The sequence below is a fragment of the Bacillus rossius genome, chromosome 1 (genome assembly GCF_032445375.1).
Source record: "Bacillus rossius redtenbacheri isolate Brsri chromosome 1, Brsri_v3, whole genome shotgun sequence".
NCBI classification, from domain to species: Eukaryota; Metazoa; Arthropoda; class Insecta; order Phasmatodea; family Bacillidae; genus Bacillus; species Bacillus rossius.
Window position 1 is genome coordinate 373,659,512 of NC_086330.1, and position 15,190 is coordinate 373,674,701.

At 33.9% G+C, this 15,190-nt stretch overlaps 1 protein-coding gene across 2 annotated transcripts in view; it reads left to right on the forward strand.

Annotated features, from left to right (window-relative positions):
* The window catches only part of LOC134528509 (type II inositol 1,4,5-trisphosphate 5-phosphatase), a 48,907-nt gene extending 42,491 nt beyond the window's left edge, over positions 1 to 6,416 (forward strand). For both annotated transcript variants that reach the window (XM_063362187.1, XM_063362188.1), the window contains exons 17-19: positions 680 to 807; positions 2,384 to 2,495; positions 4,782 to 6,416. In XM_063362187.1, the coding sequence (XP_063218257.1) occupies positions 680 to 807; positions 2,384 to 2,495; positions 4,782 to 4,939 (398 nt within the window). In that variant the 3' untranslated portion in view covers positions 4,940 to 6,416. The remainder of the gene's footprint in view (positions 1 to 679; positions 808 to 2,383; positions 2,496 to 4,781) is intronic.
* Positions 6,417 to 15,190: the final 8,774 nt, after the last annotated feature.

Here is a 15,190-nt window from a genome sequence, read left to right on the forward strand (position 1 = left end):
CTACTATCATGAAATTAATCTGCATATTTAATCAAAACTTCACTTTGACCCCAAAAACGTAACATTTGATACGTTAAATTCAATGAATGTAAGGTAATTCAGCATGAGGTTTTTACTAATTTGTATGTACTAAAGTTGATTGGAAAAAAATTACTTTACTCTTTTTTTTTTTTGATATTACAACTTTTATTAGAAACTCTTTTTTTTTTTTTTTACAATACGACGGTACATATTTCAAACTAGTACTTGCGGATTTTATTTTTATTGTTCCGAGTGCATCGTCCATCAGTCAAATTGACACTTTTATGGTCACATGTACTCATTAATATGCTATCGTATTAATGATGGCAGTAAAAACGAAATCTTATCTTTTAAAAAAAAAAACGAAATTGGCCTAAAAAATAAAACCATGAAATCCTTGTGTCTAGTTACTTCCCATTCAGACGTATTAACTAGAGTGTGTCCGGCGTATCGCGCTCGGTCCAATCGACGGAAACGACAGACTGATCAGTAACATCCTCCTCCTGGTACTTGCAACTTATTCGCAGGGACTGTAACAAACGCGGTTACAGTGAATGTGTCTGGCCATGCTCGCAAACGGAAGGGTCGAGGTTGTCGGGGTTGGGGCCGGGAGCGGACGGAGGTTCCTCGCGGTGTGCTCCTTGACGCTGGCGTGCAGCGGGCAGCGTCCACTCGGTGGCCGAGGCCCTCCTGCTGCTGCTGGAGTCGACCGCGGAGCCGATCGTCCCCTACAACCTGCACAGCGTGTGCCTGGCCGCCGGCTCCAACTACCTGCAGTGCAAGCAGGTGTGTGTGCCCCTCCCCACACACCGTGTCTCCCGTCATCGTTTCGGTTCCGACTGTTAAGTGTAAATAGTGCAGTGCTTGAAGAGAAGAACAAAACTGTCACGTTGGCCAGCCTGCCTGAAAGTTGAGGAATTTTCAGTTTAACAGGTGGTCCGCCTGGCACCCGGAAGTGACGTGTTTCTACAGTCAGTTTTTTTTTCTTGTTGTTACCTAATGGCAGGAAAAACGTGTCATGTCGTTACAGTGCAATCCAGATTAAAATTGTGAAATCATTGGTGGTTTGTTTGGAATAATGCGCACCATATTGTTGGTGAACAAACACCGACTGCTATAAATATATAGGATGTCCATAAAAGAATATCCCGGTTTCAGTGGTACGTTATAACAGTATATACATACATTAACAGTTTAATTTAGACTATTTACAACAAATCAAACAGCAAATTGAAGGTAAACTAACCTGGGTTTTTTTTTGTAACAAATGTTAAATATGTACACTTTTAGTTATACGACACACATCCAACCTAAAGTCCCAATTCTTCCCACACTTTGGTTAACTTGTCTGGAGTAATTGAAGCAATAGCCTCTTTTAAAATCTGTGTCTGAACTCTGGCAAATCATTAGGTAGCGGCAGAATGTAGTCACAATATTTTATAAAGCCCCGAAGGCGTTGTGTCAGGTGACCGTGGAGGCCAGCGAAAAAGAGCTCTGTCTTCTTGACCGTTACGACAGATCCAATGGTCAGGGACTTCGACAATTAAACTTTAAACGAAATGCACATTGAAATTAAATTACAGATTCACTCTCAGCAAATTGCAGAACACAGTATGCTTTACGCTCAGGAGTTGTCATTTTGCAACAAAGCAGTACTCGCGCATGAGTGTGCGCTTAATTGTGAGCTTGAACTCACACACTACAATGCTTACATTTGATACTATTAAAATTTATAACTGAGACATTCTTTTATGGACATACTGTATTATAGGTAACTATTGTTGGGTGATGCCGATAAAAACCAATACTGATCCATTTACCTATACTTTTCTTCAACAGATCTGATAACAGATATACAAAACTGATTCATTATTTTTTTGTGAATAATCACAGTGCAATTCTCGAAAAATTGAGTATTTGTAAGTAATCAGTCAGTGCTCATGATAAATTTCTTTATTCAACTGATTTTTTGGTGACAAAAAAAAAATATTTTACTGCATAATGAGTGTGTAGCCTATATGCCTTTTGACTAATTTACAGATACAACTTTCAAGTATGGCTTTAAATTACAAAAAAAAATTGGAGTACATGGTGCCTACGGAACAACAAATAATTAAATATATGAGATGGGTGGCACCTGAATGGATAATATTTGTGCTTTTCTCAAGTATATCAGTTTTTTATATATTAATTGGAAATGATTACATTGGACATCCAGAATATTGGAAAAATAAGCCGATACCGTAAATACTAAAATGGTACATGACTAGGGTGAACTGTCATTGGATGACCAGATGTCAGTTTGCGTGGTGGCGTCACTGCTAAGGTATTGCAGTTGCAAGTGCGTGTTTGTGCTGTCCAGCTCGTGATGCAACTCCCAGAGCACAGGAAGAACGTGTTCCTGTACCTGTGTGCGTTCCTTCAGGAGGTGCTGAGCCACGCCACAGAGAACGGTCTCGACGCAAAGACGATTGGTGAGTCCGCCCTTCGTCTGCGAACGACGACGAGAGTGCAGCTGGCAGGTGTTTCATTGATGCTTACATGTAAAAAACACACTCACACTCTGACACACTCACACACTCACGCTCACTCACACACTCACTCTCACTCGCACATTCACTCACTCTCACACTCTCACTCATGCACACTCACACACACACTCTCACTCACACACTCATTCTCTCACACACTCATTCACTCACTCACACACTCATTCACTCACTCACACACTCATTCACTCACTCACACACTCATTCACTCACTCACACACTCATTCACTCACTCACACACTCACTCTCTCTCTCACACACTCACTCTCTCACACTCACTCTCTCACTCTCACTCTCTCACTCTCACTCTCTCACACTCACACTCTCACACGCGCACAAGCGTGTGCGTGCCTGTGAATGCTGTCACCAAGGCAAGATTCCAAAAAATTTAAAACTATGTTAAGAAGTTTCTCAAGGAATTAAAGAATGTAGACTTGTAGATTTTTTAAGCAGGAAAACCTCTTAAAAGGCCTAAATTGCAATAGAGCAGAGCCGTGCTAATCCGAACTAAATGGGGCCGGACCCTGTTGGGATCACTGAGTTTAGATGGGTAAAACTACAAAAATCACTGCCTTTTTCCTAATAAATACAAATTTTAGTTTTAATACTAGTATTTTTTTAACGGATCAACCAGATGTCCGAATGAGCGGGGTCCAAATTCCCGGGACTCTAGTGTGTGTTTATAGGTCATGTGCAAAATCATATAAACTTAATAGACAGGAACTTAAAATGGTTTACTGGTTAAAGAGCGCACCAGGTTATTAAACCTGTACCAGAGCTATTGGTCATTTTTCCTTCCTTCAGTCTCATGGATGAGCAATTCTATAGTCTACCTCATGCTGAGATTGCAGTACAGAGTTGCCAGATTGATGATTCCCAGCTTGTTACAATTAATCTTATTTTGTATACAATAATTAATTATAATCAGTTTCATAATTTTATTTTTTTTCTATGATTACCTATATAGTGGTGTCATTCTGACAGAAAAAAATAATTAGTTGCCATACAACAATTATTATTTCATTAAACGATTAAAGTATGTGCTGTGCTCAAAAAAGCCAAACATTTTAATATTAAATGAAATTTAAAAAATTAAAAAATTGTTACCAAAAGTTGTATTCAAGATAACATCTATCATTCATGTATCTTTAGGAATAAAAAAATTGAATGCTATTCAGATGATGCTATTGATGACTATGTACAAGAAAATATATATTTTCTTATTTCTCATTCTAAATTTTATTTTTTGAAATACAAGGTTTCAAAAGTTGATGTCTAATACTTTTGTACTCAATGGCATACATCTGGCAATGGATCACACCGAACAAAGGACGGTGCTAATGACACAAATTATTCATTGGAAAGAGAAAGTAAGTGCCCATTTAAATGAACAGGACTAGACAGGATTACATTTTCCATTTCTGCAGTCTTCATGGAAAATGGTGCACCAGTTTCAACATCCCTATTATGTGGTTTGACCTTTTTGCCATAAGTTACCTTGTGTTTTTCCCAAATTAAATTTGCCTTTCCTCGCAGTCCATTTATTTCTTGTCATTCGGAGTCAACATCTTTCTGGAAGGGGTGCTGTGAGTGTAAGACAGTGTTTACGAACATAATAATACCCGGGAAAATGAAAACAAGTAATAAAATGTAAGAATGAATGTTACGAACTTAATTAAGGAACCTTAAAGATTAAGAATAATACAAAAGTTTACATTTAACTGGTACATTCAATGTTGCTGAATCAATATTTATGATATGTGAATATTCTCAGGTGTTTTTTTTGTATTCTTTTCTTGTGGGTCATCTGGCAATATATGTAGTATTTTTTTGACGTGATAACGTCTTATAAATCGATGAACGCCGGCTGCACGCACGAAAAAGCATGACGCATTGTGTCATTGTCACGTTCCGCCTGAGCCGAGCGTGCAAGAACCAGCCAACCACCGTGCGAGAAAATCTTCTATAATATCAAACAGGTTAAGGCGGGCTTTTAAAACTAATTGTTCGTGATTATATTCAAACAAATTATTTAAATTAAAATTTTCAAAAAAACTGTAAATAATATTTGAAAATTAAAAAGTATGCAATTTTTCATCGATGTTTTCTTAAGACATTATCACGTAAAATTATCGTCCGTAAACCGACTTTACAGACAACCCCCATTTATTGTATTCAGTTTTCATAATGATGTTTGTTTTCTCGATGCAGCTACTCTCTTCGGCACAATTTTCCTGCGAGACCCCCCGCGGAGTCGTGGGGACCCGGCCAGCAGGAACCGGAACAGCCAGGCTGTCGACCGGAAGAAAGCAAACTTCGTGTACCATTTCCTGGTGAACGACCAGAGCGACTTGATCCTGGGTCGCTAGCCGTCGACGGTGCACCTCGCGTCTTGCCAAGCACTTCACGAGAAGTGCCGAGGGGGTTGGTGCTACTGGAGCGACCCCCTCCTCTTCCGAGGCAGGCTGCCTGTTCCGCAGCCGCCTGACAAAGTAGCACCACACAACACGTTTTTGTGTTAATGCATGTGTACGTTCCTGTAAACATCAGCTACCCAGGTACATGACCGTAAAATTTGTAAAGTGGATCACCGCCTTACAAAGTTACAAAAATATCTAAATGTTTTATGGCAGTTTTTCATGTATAAGAAAAAGTGAAATCTATGAAATTAAAAAAAATACCAGAACTACCTGTGTTTGGTTGTTGGCAGTTTTTAGAGGCAACTGGGAAGATTTTTGGAGTATGGTACAAATCATTTTTTTTTCTTTCTTTGTTATTGCAAAAAACATTATACTGAGAAACAAAGAATATAAAATGCAAGCTGACATATCTTAGGTCATACAAATAGTTTTTTTTATACAAATACGCAGAAAGTTGTGTATGCTTTAGCTCTCGATATTTTTTACTTTCAGTATGATTGTTTATGTTGATATTGTGTAAATCACACTTCTTAGTTACCGCTTATATTTATTCTACTATACCTATATATTATATGTATAATGTGCACGAGGTTGTAGTAATATATAATTTACTATGTTCACATTTATTTATAGGTGTAGCAGTTATAATGCTATACAATTAAACTATATTCTCACGTATCCAATTATATTCAGTAAATTGTAAATCTTTTGCATTTTCACATAGTGTTATGCTACACTACTACACTGTGGTTTCAGTGAGTCTTGGTACAAGTAATTTATTCATTAATAGTACTGTAAGCAAATTTGTAAGTTTAATTTTAAAAAACTGATTGACTTGTATTTGTAAACTGTAAAAGTTTTTGAATAAGATTAAGTGAATATTTGGTACTTGTATCATCATTGAATAGTTGAAGACCTTGGGTGTAAACAGTGATAACACTCATGTTGAAATTCCCATTTAAAGTGTTGATTGTGAGATTTGTACATTATCCTGTGGTTTATATTTTTGAAGTTAAGTTTTCATGAAAACTGTTCACAAGAATGTTGGTTATCACTATTTACACCCAACGTCTTCAATTTAAATTATTAATTTTCAAGCAGTCCTCTCAAAAAAAAGTTGGTGAACTAAACATTTTAAGGTTAAACTAATGTCCGTGTGCCTAACAAATGTTCATTGTGTTTATATGTAGTTATTGTACTATTTGGGAGTCAGTTGTATTATTCTCTAAGTATAAAACTCCATATTCATATTACCAGTCACAATTTCATTATGTTAATTATTGTATCCATTGAGTTGTATTGGATGATCTCAAATGTAAATGTCCTTAAATATAATGCTCTCAAATTTAAGAAAGAATTGGCATATGAAAAAGAGTTTGATTGTGAGACAATCAAGAATATAATTATACCTACCTTAAATATCACACAACTTGAAGTTTGAATTGGTTTCACTGTAGCCCAAGTCCTCACCTGAAATGTTTTCATTTCAGTCTCGTGAAATTTCGTAATTTGTAAAATATGAATCTAAAGAACAATTGGATTTAATTTAACAGTTTTATGTTGACATTTTTCTACATGTGTTTGTGAATTTGTCAACGGTAGTGAATAATGTGTACTCCAGTTAAATTACATTTTATTAACCTCCCCTCCCCCATCCCTGTATCACCGAATTCTTTTTCCAACATTTTAAAAGAACAAAGTAGTTACTATTATTTTGGAAACGTATTTCATTGGGAGTTGAATGTTAGCTAAGATTTTTCATTTTTCATCTGAATGTCAAAAAAGTTTTTGTTTGATCTAATTAAAGAAAACGGTATTAACACAACCCTGTATTCATTAAAAAATGGATAGAAGCTGCAGCAAAAACTCTATTATTTTTTTGTAATGGGGTCGTGGGAATTTGTTTTTTTTAATTCATTAATTAATACCACGACCTCCAATGAACCAGCAAGGCTCTGAGTTGCCAGTGGCAGAGCTATGGTGATCTCAGGACCCAAGCAAACTTCAGGAATAAATATCTGTGTAGTCATTGGTAGGCCCATTTGAATATCAGTTTTTTTTAGTTCGAATCAAATACGAATACCAAATTATTCTCAAATACGAATACAGTATCGAACAGTAAGAATGAGAATTAGAATCCCACTAAAACCAAATTTTTCACATCATATAGCAAATACGTAGGGAAAGTAAAAGTAAATATGTAGTGTAGTTGCTTCTGGGAAATTAGACAAATAATATTAAAGTGAAAGGTTGGTTACGTTAAGGGGGTGCCTCCATTTCAGGTCAAAATTTTATATTTACAGTAATTACAGATAAAATTATAGGCTTTTCAATTGTTTAACTCTCACGAAATGAAAAATATATACAGTCCATACTTTTTGCATAATTAGCTGCCAAAGTTACATTTTTAACATTTTTGGGTTGTACAAACAAGGAAAATATAATTTATTGAAAAAATGAAACTTTTTAGGTTTAACTGCAATGCCAATGGCTACTTCAAGAAATGGTTTGAATATCTTTCAGAAAATATTAATTTTACCTGGCATTTCAAAATTCTCAAATTTGTTACGATCTCGACAGTCAAGAAACATGAAATGAGTTTTTGTGATAGAAATGCAAACCATATCATGAAGTAGCTAGTGAAATTTCAGTTAAACCCAAAAAGGTTTCAGTTCTGCAACAAATTAAATTCTCCTTATTTTTACAACCCAAAAATGTTAAAAATGTAACTTTGGCAGCTAATTATGCAAAAAGTATGCGCTGTATGAATTTTTCATTTCGTGAAAGTTAAACAATTGAAAAATTCTAAAAGTTGATCAGTGATTAATGCAAATATAAAATCATGACCTGAAATGGGAGGCACGCCCTTAAGTCAGTTACAATAATTATACATAAACAACCAACATTTCTTTTCAGTTCCTATTTGCCTTATTTTCAGAGACCTGTTACTCTACGTATTGAACTAGAAAATTTTCGTGAACTGCAAAAATACAGTAAAATACAAATCCATTAAACAAAATAGTGGAAATTTTTTTTAATGTTGTGTTCCCAAATTTCTGATTATTTAAGCTCAGATTTTCAAATTTAAACCCTAGTTATTCATTTTTTTGTTAACTGTAGCCAGGTAAACTTTATTTTAGTCGAGCAGTATTATAAACACAAGTTCCGCTAATTTCATCTGGGGCACATGGTGGCAGATGGATTGTGACTATTGATTCATACGCCGTTGAAACCATGGCATTCACTTCTTTTAATAGCAGTCACAGTGGAGTATCTGTGTCTTGTGGTGTTTTAGAATGTAGTGGTTAACATTATTTTTTTCCTACTACTTGTACCTGTGAGGAAACAAATGCAAATAATGTGTTTTGAATCGTACACGCAATTTTTCCTTTACTTTTCAGCAAGGCAGTTGTGAAAAAAAAACTTTTCAATACTTTTTGCATGTTTTAAATGTCACTTATTGTTCATGTTTTTGATTTTGAAGTCCTATAAAACATAAAAAAAAAAGTATTTGTAACACACAAATGACTTAACCTCAACAGTGAACGTTGGTATACAACAGACTCACGAGAGATGCTTTGTCAAATGTTCATAAGCAAACGAATATTCGTTATTTTGAAGTTTTAGTATTCGAGGTCAAATTGAATACATTTAACTATTCATATTCAAAAATTTGATTATTCACTCAGGCCTACTCATTAATCACTGATTTTTTTTTTTTTTTTTTACCTGTCTTTTTAATTTTTAGATCACAAATCACACATTTTTCTTTTGTTTCGTTTTGAAAAAATTTGCAAGCATTTAGAAAAATTTTATTGTCTATCAAAAAATTTATGGCAACTTTCTTTTAGGAACATTTAGGAAATAGGTAAAGGAAATTTAAATTTACTAGTATTATCCAATCTGCACAAAAAGTAACATTTTGAGATAATAATAGTAATTAAATACATGCACCACAAGTTTGAGTTTTCGTGTAAGTAGGTAAAAATTTCATGCCTGTTACATGTGTACTAAAGATGGTAAGTGTTGTTGTTTCAAAATAGATTCACCTTTGCCAAACCTGTTATGACTGTTACTATTCAATGTAATATTTCTAACTGGTGTTTCCTAAGACATTCTTGACATTGTATTCATTCCAAATGCACTGTGCATCATGTACGTACTTACTTTTTCATACTTTGTACATAATTTTCTTAACTCATGCTCTTGAACTTGCTATTCATTTGAAGTATTTTCAGTGTGTACATTTTTTTTAAACCAAAGCAATTTAATGTTATTTTTATACACTTTGCAGAACTAAATGTTTTATTTTACTAAAAAAATATATATTTATGGGTTGTAGATAGTTTTTATTCACGTCTGCAAGTAGGTAGGCAGTGTTTTAGTGTACAGTAGCAAACCAGTGTATTAGCCTTTGAATTTATTGCAAGTTAGTAACTGTAAATAGTTTTGAAAGGTTTGTCAGGTAGGATTGTACTGTAGAAGTTACCATCTGGGCCAGTACATTTTATGTTTTTTTTTTCTCAATTAATATTTCAGTAATTTTTTTTCTGATGGCCCATTTGTTTCTGTGTAAATTAAAAGCTCTCTTTACAGTAAGTTTCTGTAACATCACAAATAATGATAGTTGCCACTTAGAGGTTTATCTATATTAGTTTCCCAGGAAAAAGATGTAATATGAATTAATTTGAGTTAGAAACTGGCCTAAACCTTTGAAGTTAAGCTTACGCGTTTGTGATGCTTGTCTTACTCAGAATCTTATTTGAAAATTAGGGATGGTGTCAACTTTCTGATTAACGGATTCCTAGATTTGTGTTCTCAATGTGAAGTAATTCATATTATTAAAGTTATCATCACGTAAGATGTATGAGAACAAATTCATAAAGAAAAGTTATATGAGTATTTAGTAGTTGTAATATCAAAATTTGGTGAAATCTATTTTGTAGAACTTCAGGTTTTATTAATTTTTTTTTTCCCATACAGTACCATGAAAAGTGACAGCCAGCAACTTGTAGTGACTTGATGCAAGTCCAGCCACTACAATACTGCGTCAACAAGTCTTTCTGTTGCAAAATTCAACTTCAAAGAATTTGTAGCAAACACTGATTCCATGTTACTCTTGTGATATCCTTTAGTGGTCTGCTTTTCCATTTGTTCTCACAATAATATAAAAGAATAAACTTGTTACCTCCATGTAACATAAAATATGTGTAATCATTGGCAAGGCTGAGTTGTAGGAATGGGTGTTCCTATTCCTAGGCGTGGCTGAGTTGTGATGTGTGGTCCTACTTATAGGCATGGCTGAGTTGTGATGTGTGGTCCTACTTATAGGCATGGTTGAGTTGTGTTAACGTGTGATCCTATTCCCACTACTCAGATGCCAATCTCATAATTTATTAATTTAAAAAAATTAAATTTTTCAGCACATCCTTGATACTGATTAGTGAACGCTGCCTCACGTGTTTGTAAGCATGGTAGCTGTCGTTACTCTCTACGGGAGTCGTGAACTGCGGGAGAGGGGAGGAGTGTGGCAGTCAGATCTGGTGGTCGCCGTGTGTGAGGTTGAAGGTTAAATTACACAACAGATATCAGTAAAAATTGCAGTCTCTCGATGTTTTAATGCAGTTCTCATGACAGAAATAGTGCAGATGTACATTTAGTACAGTCAAATCTCAATAGAAAGTCTTGGGAAAAAAAATTACTTATTTCGTACTTAATGATTTAAGTATTTGATACTTGTGTGTTAAATCTTTAAGGGATCTGGAAATATCTTCCCAATGAGAAATCTTTCAAAGTGAGGTACGTAATAATGAAGTTCCACTACGCTTTTTATTTTAAAGCAACCATTTTCTTGGTTTCTGAGAATAGACTTATATAATTAAGCTGTTCTGGGAACAACCTTTTTCAGATAGTATTGAAATCCAAGAATCCTGTTACACTCCCTATATATGTCAAATATTTATATTGGTTATTTATTTTGTTCTCAATCTAAGTATTATCGATTTAAATACATTTACGTATATGTATTTTGTGTGTAGTGTCACAGCAGTTCTGAAGAAATTTCTCTACTTTTTTTCTGTATTTATGTGTTACATGTAACAAAAAAATTTTTTCTTAGTGTTATTTATTAGTATGTAAATACACATTGGTGGTGATTAATTATGTATGTGGATATGATCTAGTTCTTAAGTCACAGTGAAGCTCAAATTTGGACTTCCGAATTCACTAACTGTACCATAATATTAATTTAGTGCCTAATTTGATTTGTTTTTGTGATTATTTTGTGTGCTAAAATGTTGGTTATAATGTGTTTTATTATGTGTATTGCTACAGTTTTATTTATTTTATTTCCACACAAATTAGTTAGTAGAATATTATTTATAAACATTCACAAAATATTATTGTATATGTTTAGAGTATGTCAAGTAGGTATATATGCTTTTGCAGCAAAATCAATTATCATGACATCTACATCCTAAGTACATATGTCTTTATGCAGTTGCAAGAATTATGAATATTGCATAAGGCATAATTAAAATCTTAAAATATAAATGGCAGTTTTTTTTTGTCCTTTCCTCCAATACTCTTTACCTTCATTGACACAAGTGGATAACTAGATTCGCCTTAGTCAATACAACAAAATTTAAATAATTGATTCTTTTTCAATTTGGAGTGTTTCCGAGCGATTCGGGGTCCACAACACCTAACACCTAACACCCTTCCCCCCCCCCCCCTCAGGGGAGAGGTCTTTTGCCCACCATTTTTTTAAAGTTGGGACAATTAAAGTATGTTAATTTTAACATACTTTGGGTACTTCCCTGGGAGGGGAGGTTGATGTACCCGAAATTTTTGGGACTTTTGAAATTGATTTTGTAGTGTATTTAGAGGAATTTGTAACAAATGTAATTCACTTGTAATTATGTAATCAAATCTTAAAATTTGATTTTAACCTACTTCTAATTGTATTGATTTCAAACTTGTCATCTGGATTACATATACTTGCAAATACAATAATTTTATGACTATAACCTGAAGAGATAGAGGGAGGGTCATAGGGGCAAAAAAAACCCACTACTTTCGAGCTATGGGCAATAACCATGTGTTTTGTGCATCCATAAGGCTGGAGAAATCAATTTCGGGACTGAAAATTGATTGTGTGGTGCATTTCGAGGAGTATTACGAAGTGGGACGTCCCTCTCTCAGGGGTTGGGTCCAGGCCCTTTTCAACGAAATGTTCTTTTTCTCAAAAATATTAACTGAGTCACTCTTTAGGGGAAAAACATCACAAAATTTATATAATATTGACTTTCAGTATTATCATAGAGTAATACTGTTTTCCATAGAAGAATTCAGCATGCTCTTTGTAATTTATAGTTTAGTCCATACTTCTGATGAGACGAATTGATCATGTGGTGCATTTAGAGGAATTTATAACATTTTGAAGTAAATATGAACTAAAAAGCAAAAAATTAAAATATTTAAAAAAACTTAAAAAAAAAAAAAAACTAAGTTGTATGAACTAAAAAGTAAAAAATAATCTTCAAATTTAAGTAATTGGTCCAAAAGCGAAGGAATGAAGTACAACTCTGCATAACATAAATTTTTTAATAAGCTTAAAATAGTAATCAAGTAATAAACAAAACAAGTGATTTTAATGAAGAAAAGTGTACGGTGCTTGATATCAGTTGTCTTAAATTTTCAAAACTAATTTCTATTCGTTAGGATAGAGTCATTAAGAAAATGTAAGAAAGCTACGTATCCTTCATTTAAGATGTCTTAAATTTTCTACCACAAATGGCTATTCTTTAGGACAGATTCAATAGGATAATGAAAGAAGAGAGCACCCCACACTTTTTTTTTAAATTAATTGTTTTGTTTATTACTTGATTTTGTTTTTTAAACTTATTAAAAAACTTACATTAGAGAGTTGTAATTTATTCTTTCGCTTTTGAACAAATTAATTCAATTTAAAGATTATTATTTGTTACATTCCCACCAACAGTCAAAGGTCTTTTACTACCCATAAAAGTTAGTTAGAACATTAATAGCATTGATAATATTTACCACTTTGTTAGTTCTGAATATGATTGCCGAGGTATTTCTTCCGTTTGATGTTAATAATAAGCTTTAGTTCATTTGTAAAACTAAAAGCTGCATTCCAAAAGTTAACACTTAACCTCATTGAGTTGGTTCAACATTTAAGTTCTTAAGCATGCCAATAAATTATAACCTAAACAGGCACAGATTTTTTCATCTATGCTTAATGTCACATAGGCAGCGAGATTGTTACTTTGTGATACACTACTATACAAATGTGAGATATTGCAGCAACTTCGTAAAACTAGGGTACACCGTAATCAGGATGGTGACTGGAGGCTGGTTGCTCTGGGCTACACTGTCCCACCTTGCTCCATTTCACTAAACATTATGACAAGCATGACACAAGGGACATAATGATACAGTACATGTTTCTTTAATTTATTTACATATTTATTCTGAGATTTCTAACAAGTAACAAGTAACACTAGCCTCCGCGAATGTGTACACGAATATTTACAAATTAATCACATCAACATTCGAACAGAGACAGCTCAATACATACATAGTTAGTATTTTCACCTGCATAATATCTGACAAAGAACCAAATTTACTCAATTTAAATCTGCAACTATTTTGTGTCACTTTGAGCTCAGAAAATGGGTTGTGTCTTACAATCAGTTTCTAACATTCACTAGATTTATTCGATTTTAAGAAGTACGTACCTATTTTTTGAGTTTTAGATGTACTAAAATGAGGCGTAGCTTACAATACTGACGACCGACTGCATTTTGCAAGTATACTGAGTTTTATCGCATTATCGTGGCACATGTTATACTAAAATCAAGTTTGAAAAGTTTGATTTTTATGCATAAAAGCATTTTTGTTGACGTAATGTTATTAATAAAAAATAAAACATATTCATGGAAATTACGTTTATTTGAAAAGTAGAGTAAACAAAAGGACGCCAAACAATTTAAATTGTTAAGTTATGCAATAAAAACTTTTGTTCAACTTTAAAAATTAAAACTAAAACAGTGATCCGATTAAACGCATAACTATTTGTCATATTACACACCACAAAAGAGTGTAGGCTATCAAATGTAGTTAACTCGGCTCTAGACAGAGCGTGCAAGTTGCACGCAATCAGCGAGCTATCAATATCAATATCTGACTACATGTGTGTACCATTGAATATATATAATGTATAGAAGTCGCGAGCCCAGGTTAAATTTTCTGTCCGGTTTCTTAGAAGAATTGTTGTAGTTCCAAGCTCCGCCGCTGCGATCGCTTTCATCGCTGGGTATCGGCTGTATACGCCCCTGGCGGTATTTGGCAGAACTAAGTTAACCAGCCCAGTCGTGACATCATCCTTCACCCCCCCCCCCCCCCCCCCCCCTTTTCGAAAATCCCAGACCAACGATTCAAATTACCCGGCAGGTCTTATCAACATCGTTAGGCGACCTTGAAGAGGAGCTTCCCTTACCGTCGTTTGAGAATGATGAAATCCCAAAAGAAGCTAGCCACGGAAATCACTGAATGATGGGATTCTGTACCCGAGTGAAGTGAAAATTAGCTATTAAAACTTTGTATTGGGCCAATAGTCAGTGTTACGTTCAAAATATGGTTTTATTTTAAAAGTAAAATACTTATTTAAACTATATTTCGCGTTTGTACAAATTTACTTTTAGATATTGGCAAGGAAAATCAACATACCTTAAACAACCTTCTCTTATTCAACGTTATCTATTAAGTAGTAAAAGGGGTAGATATTATTTAAAAAAAAAAAAAAATGTAACCCACTAAATCAGTATTGGCAAGATATATATAAATTCAATATTAAAATACGCACATTAAAATTTTTTGTAATTAACTTTTTTCGGTAATAAAAATTCAGGATGATTTTGGTTTAATTGGTTTACGTATATTGCTATATTTTCTAAATCACATAGAAAAGGGAAAACAGTGCATCAGTGAAAATTCAAAAATTTAGTTTAAGTAATACTAGCCATACCAAAAGATCAATATGCGAGATAAGAAATTTGGTAACTGCTCTACATTTCAAATAAAAATGCACTGGTTTCATGAATACTGAAATGTATGCGTAATAAGGCATATTATGTTATTATACTAAGCATGACTATAACTAAAAAAATTACAGTA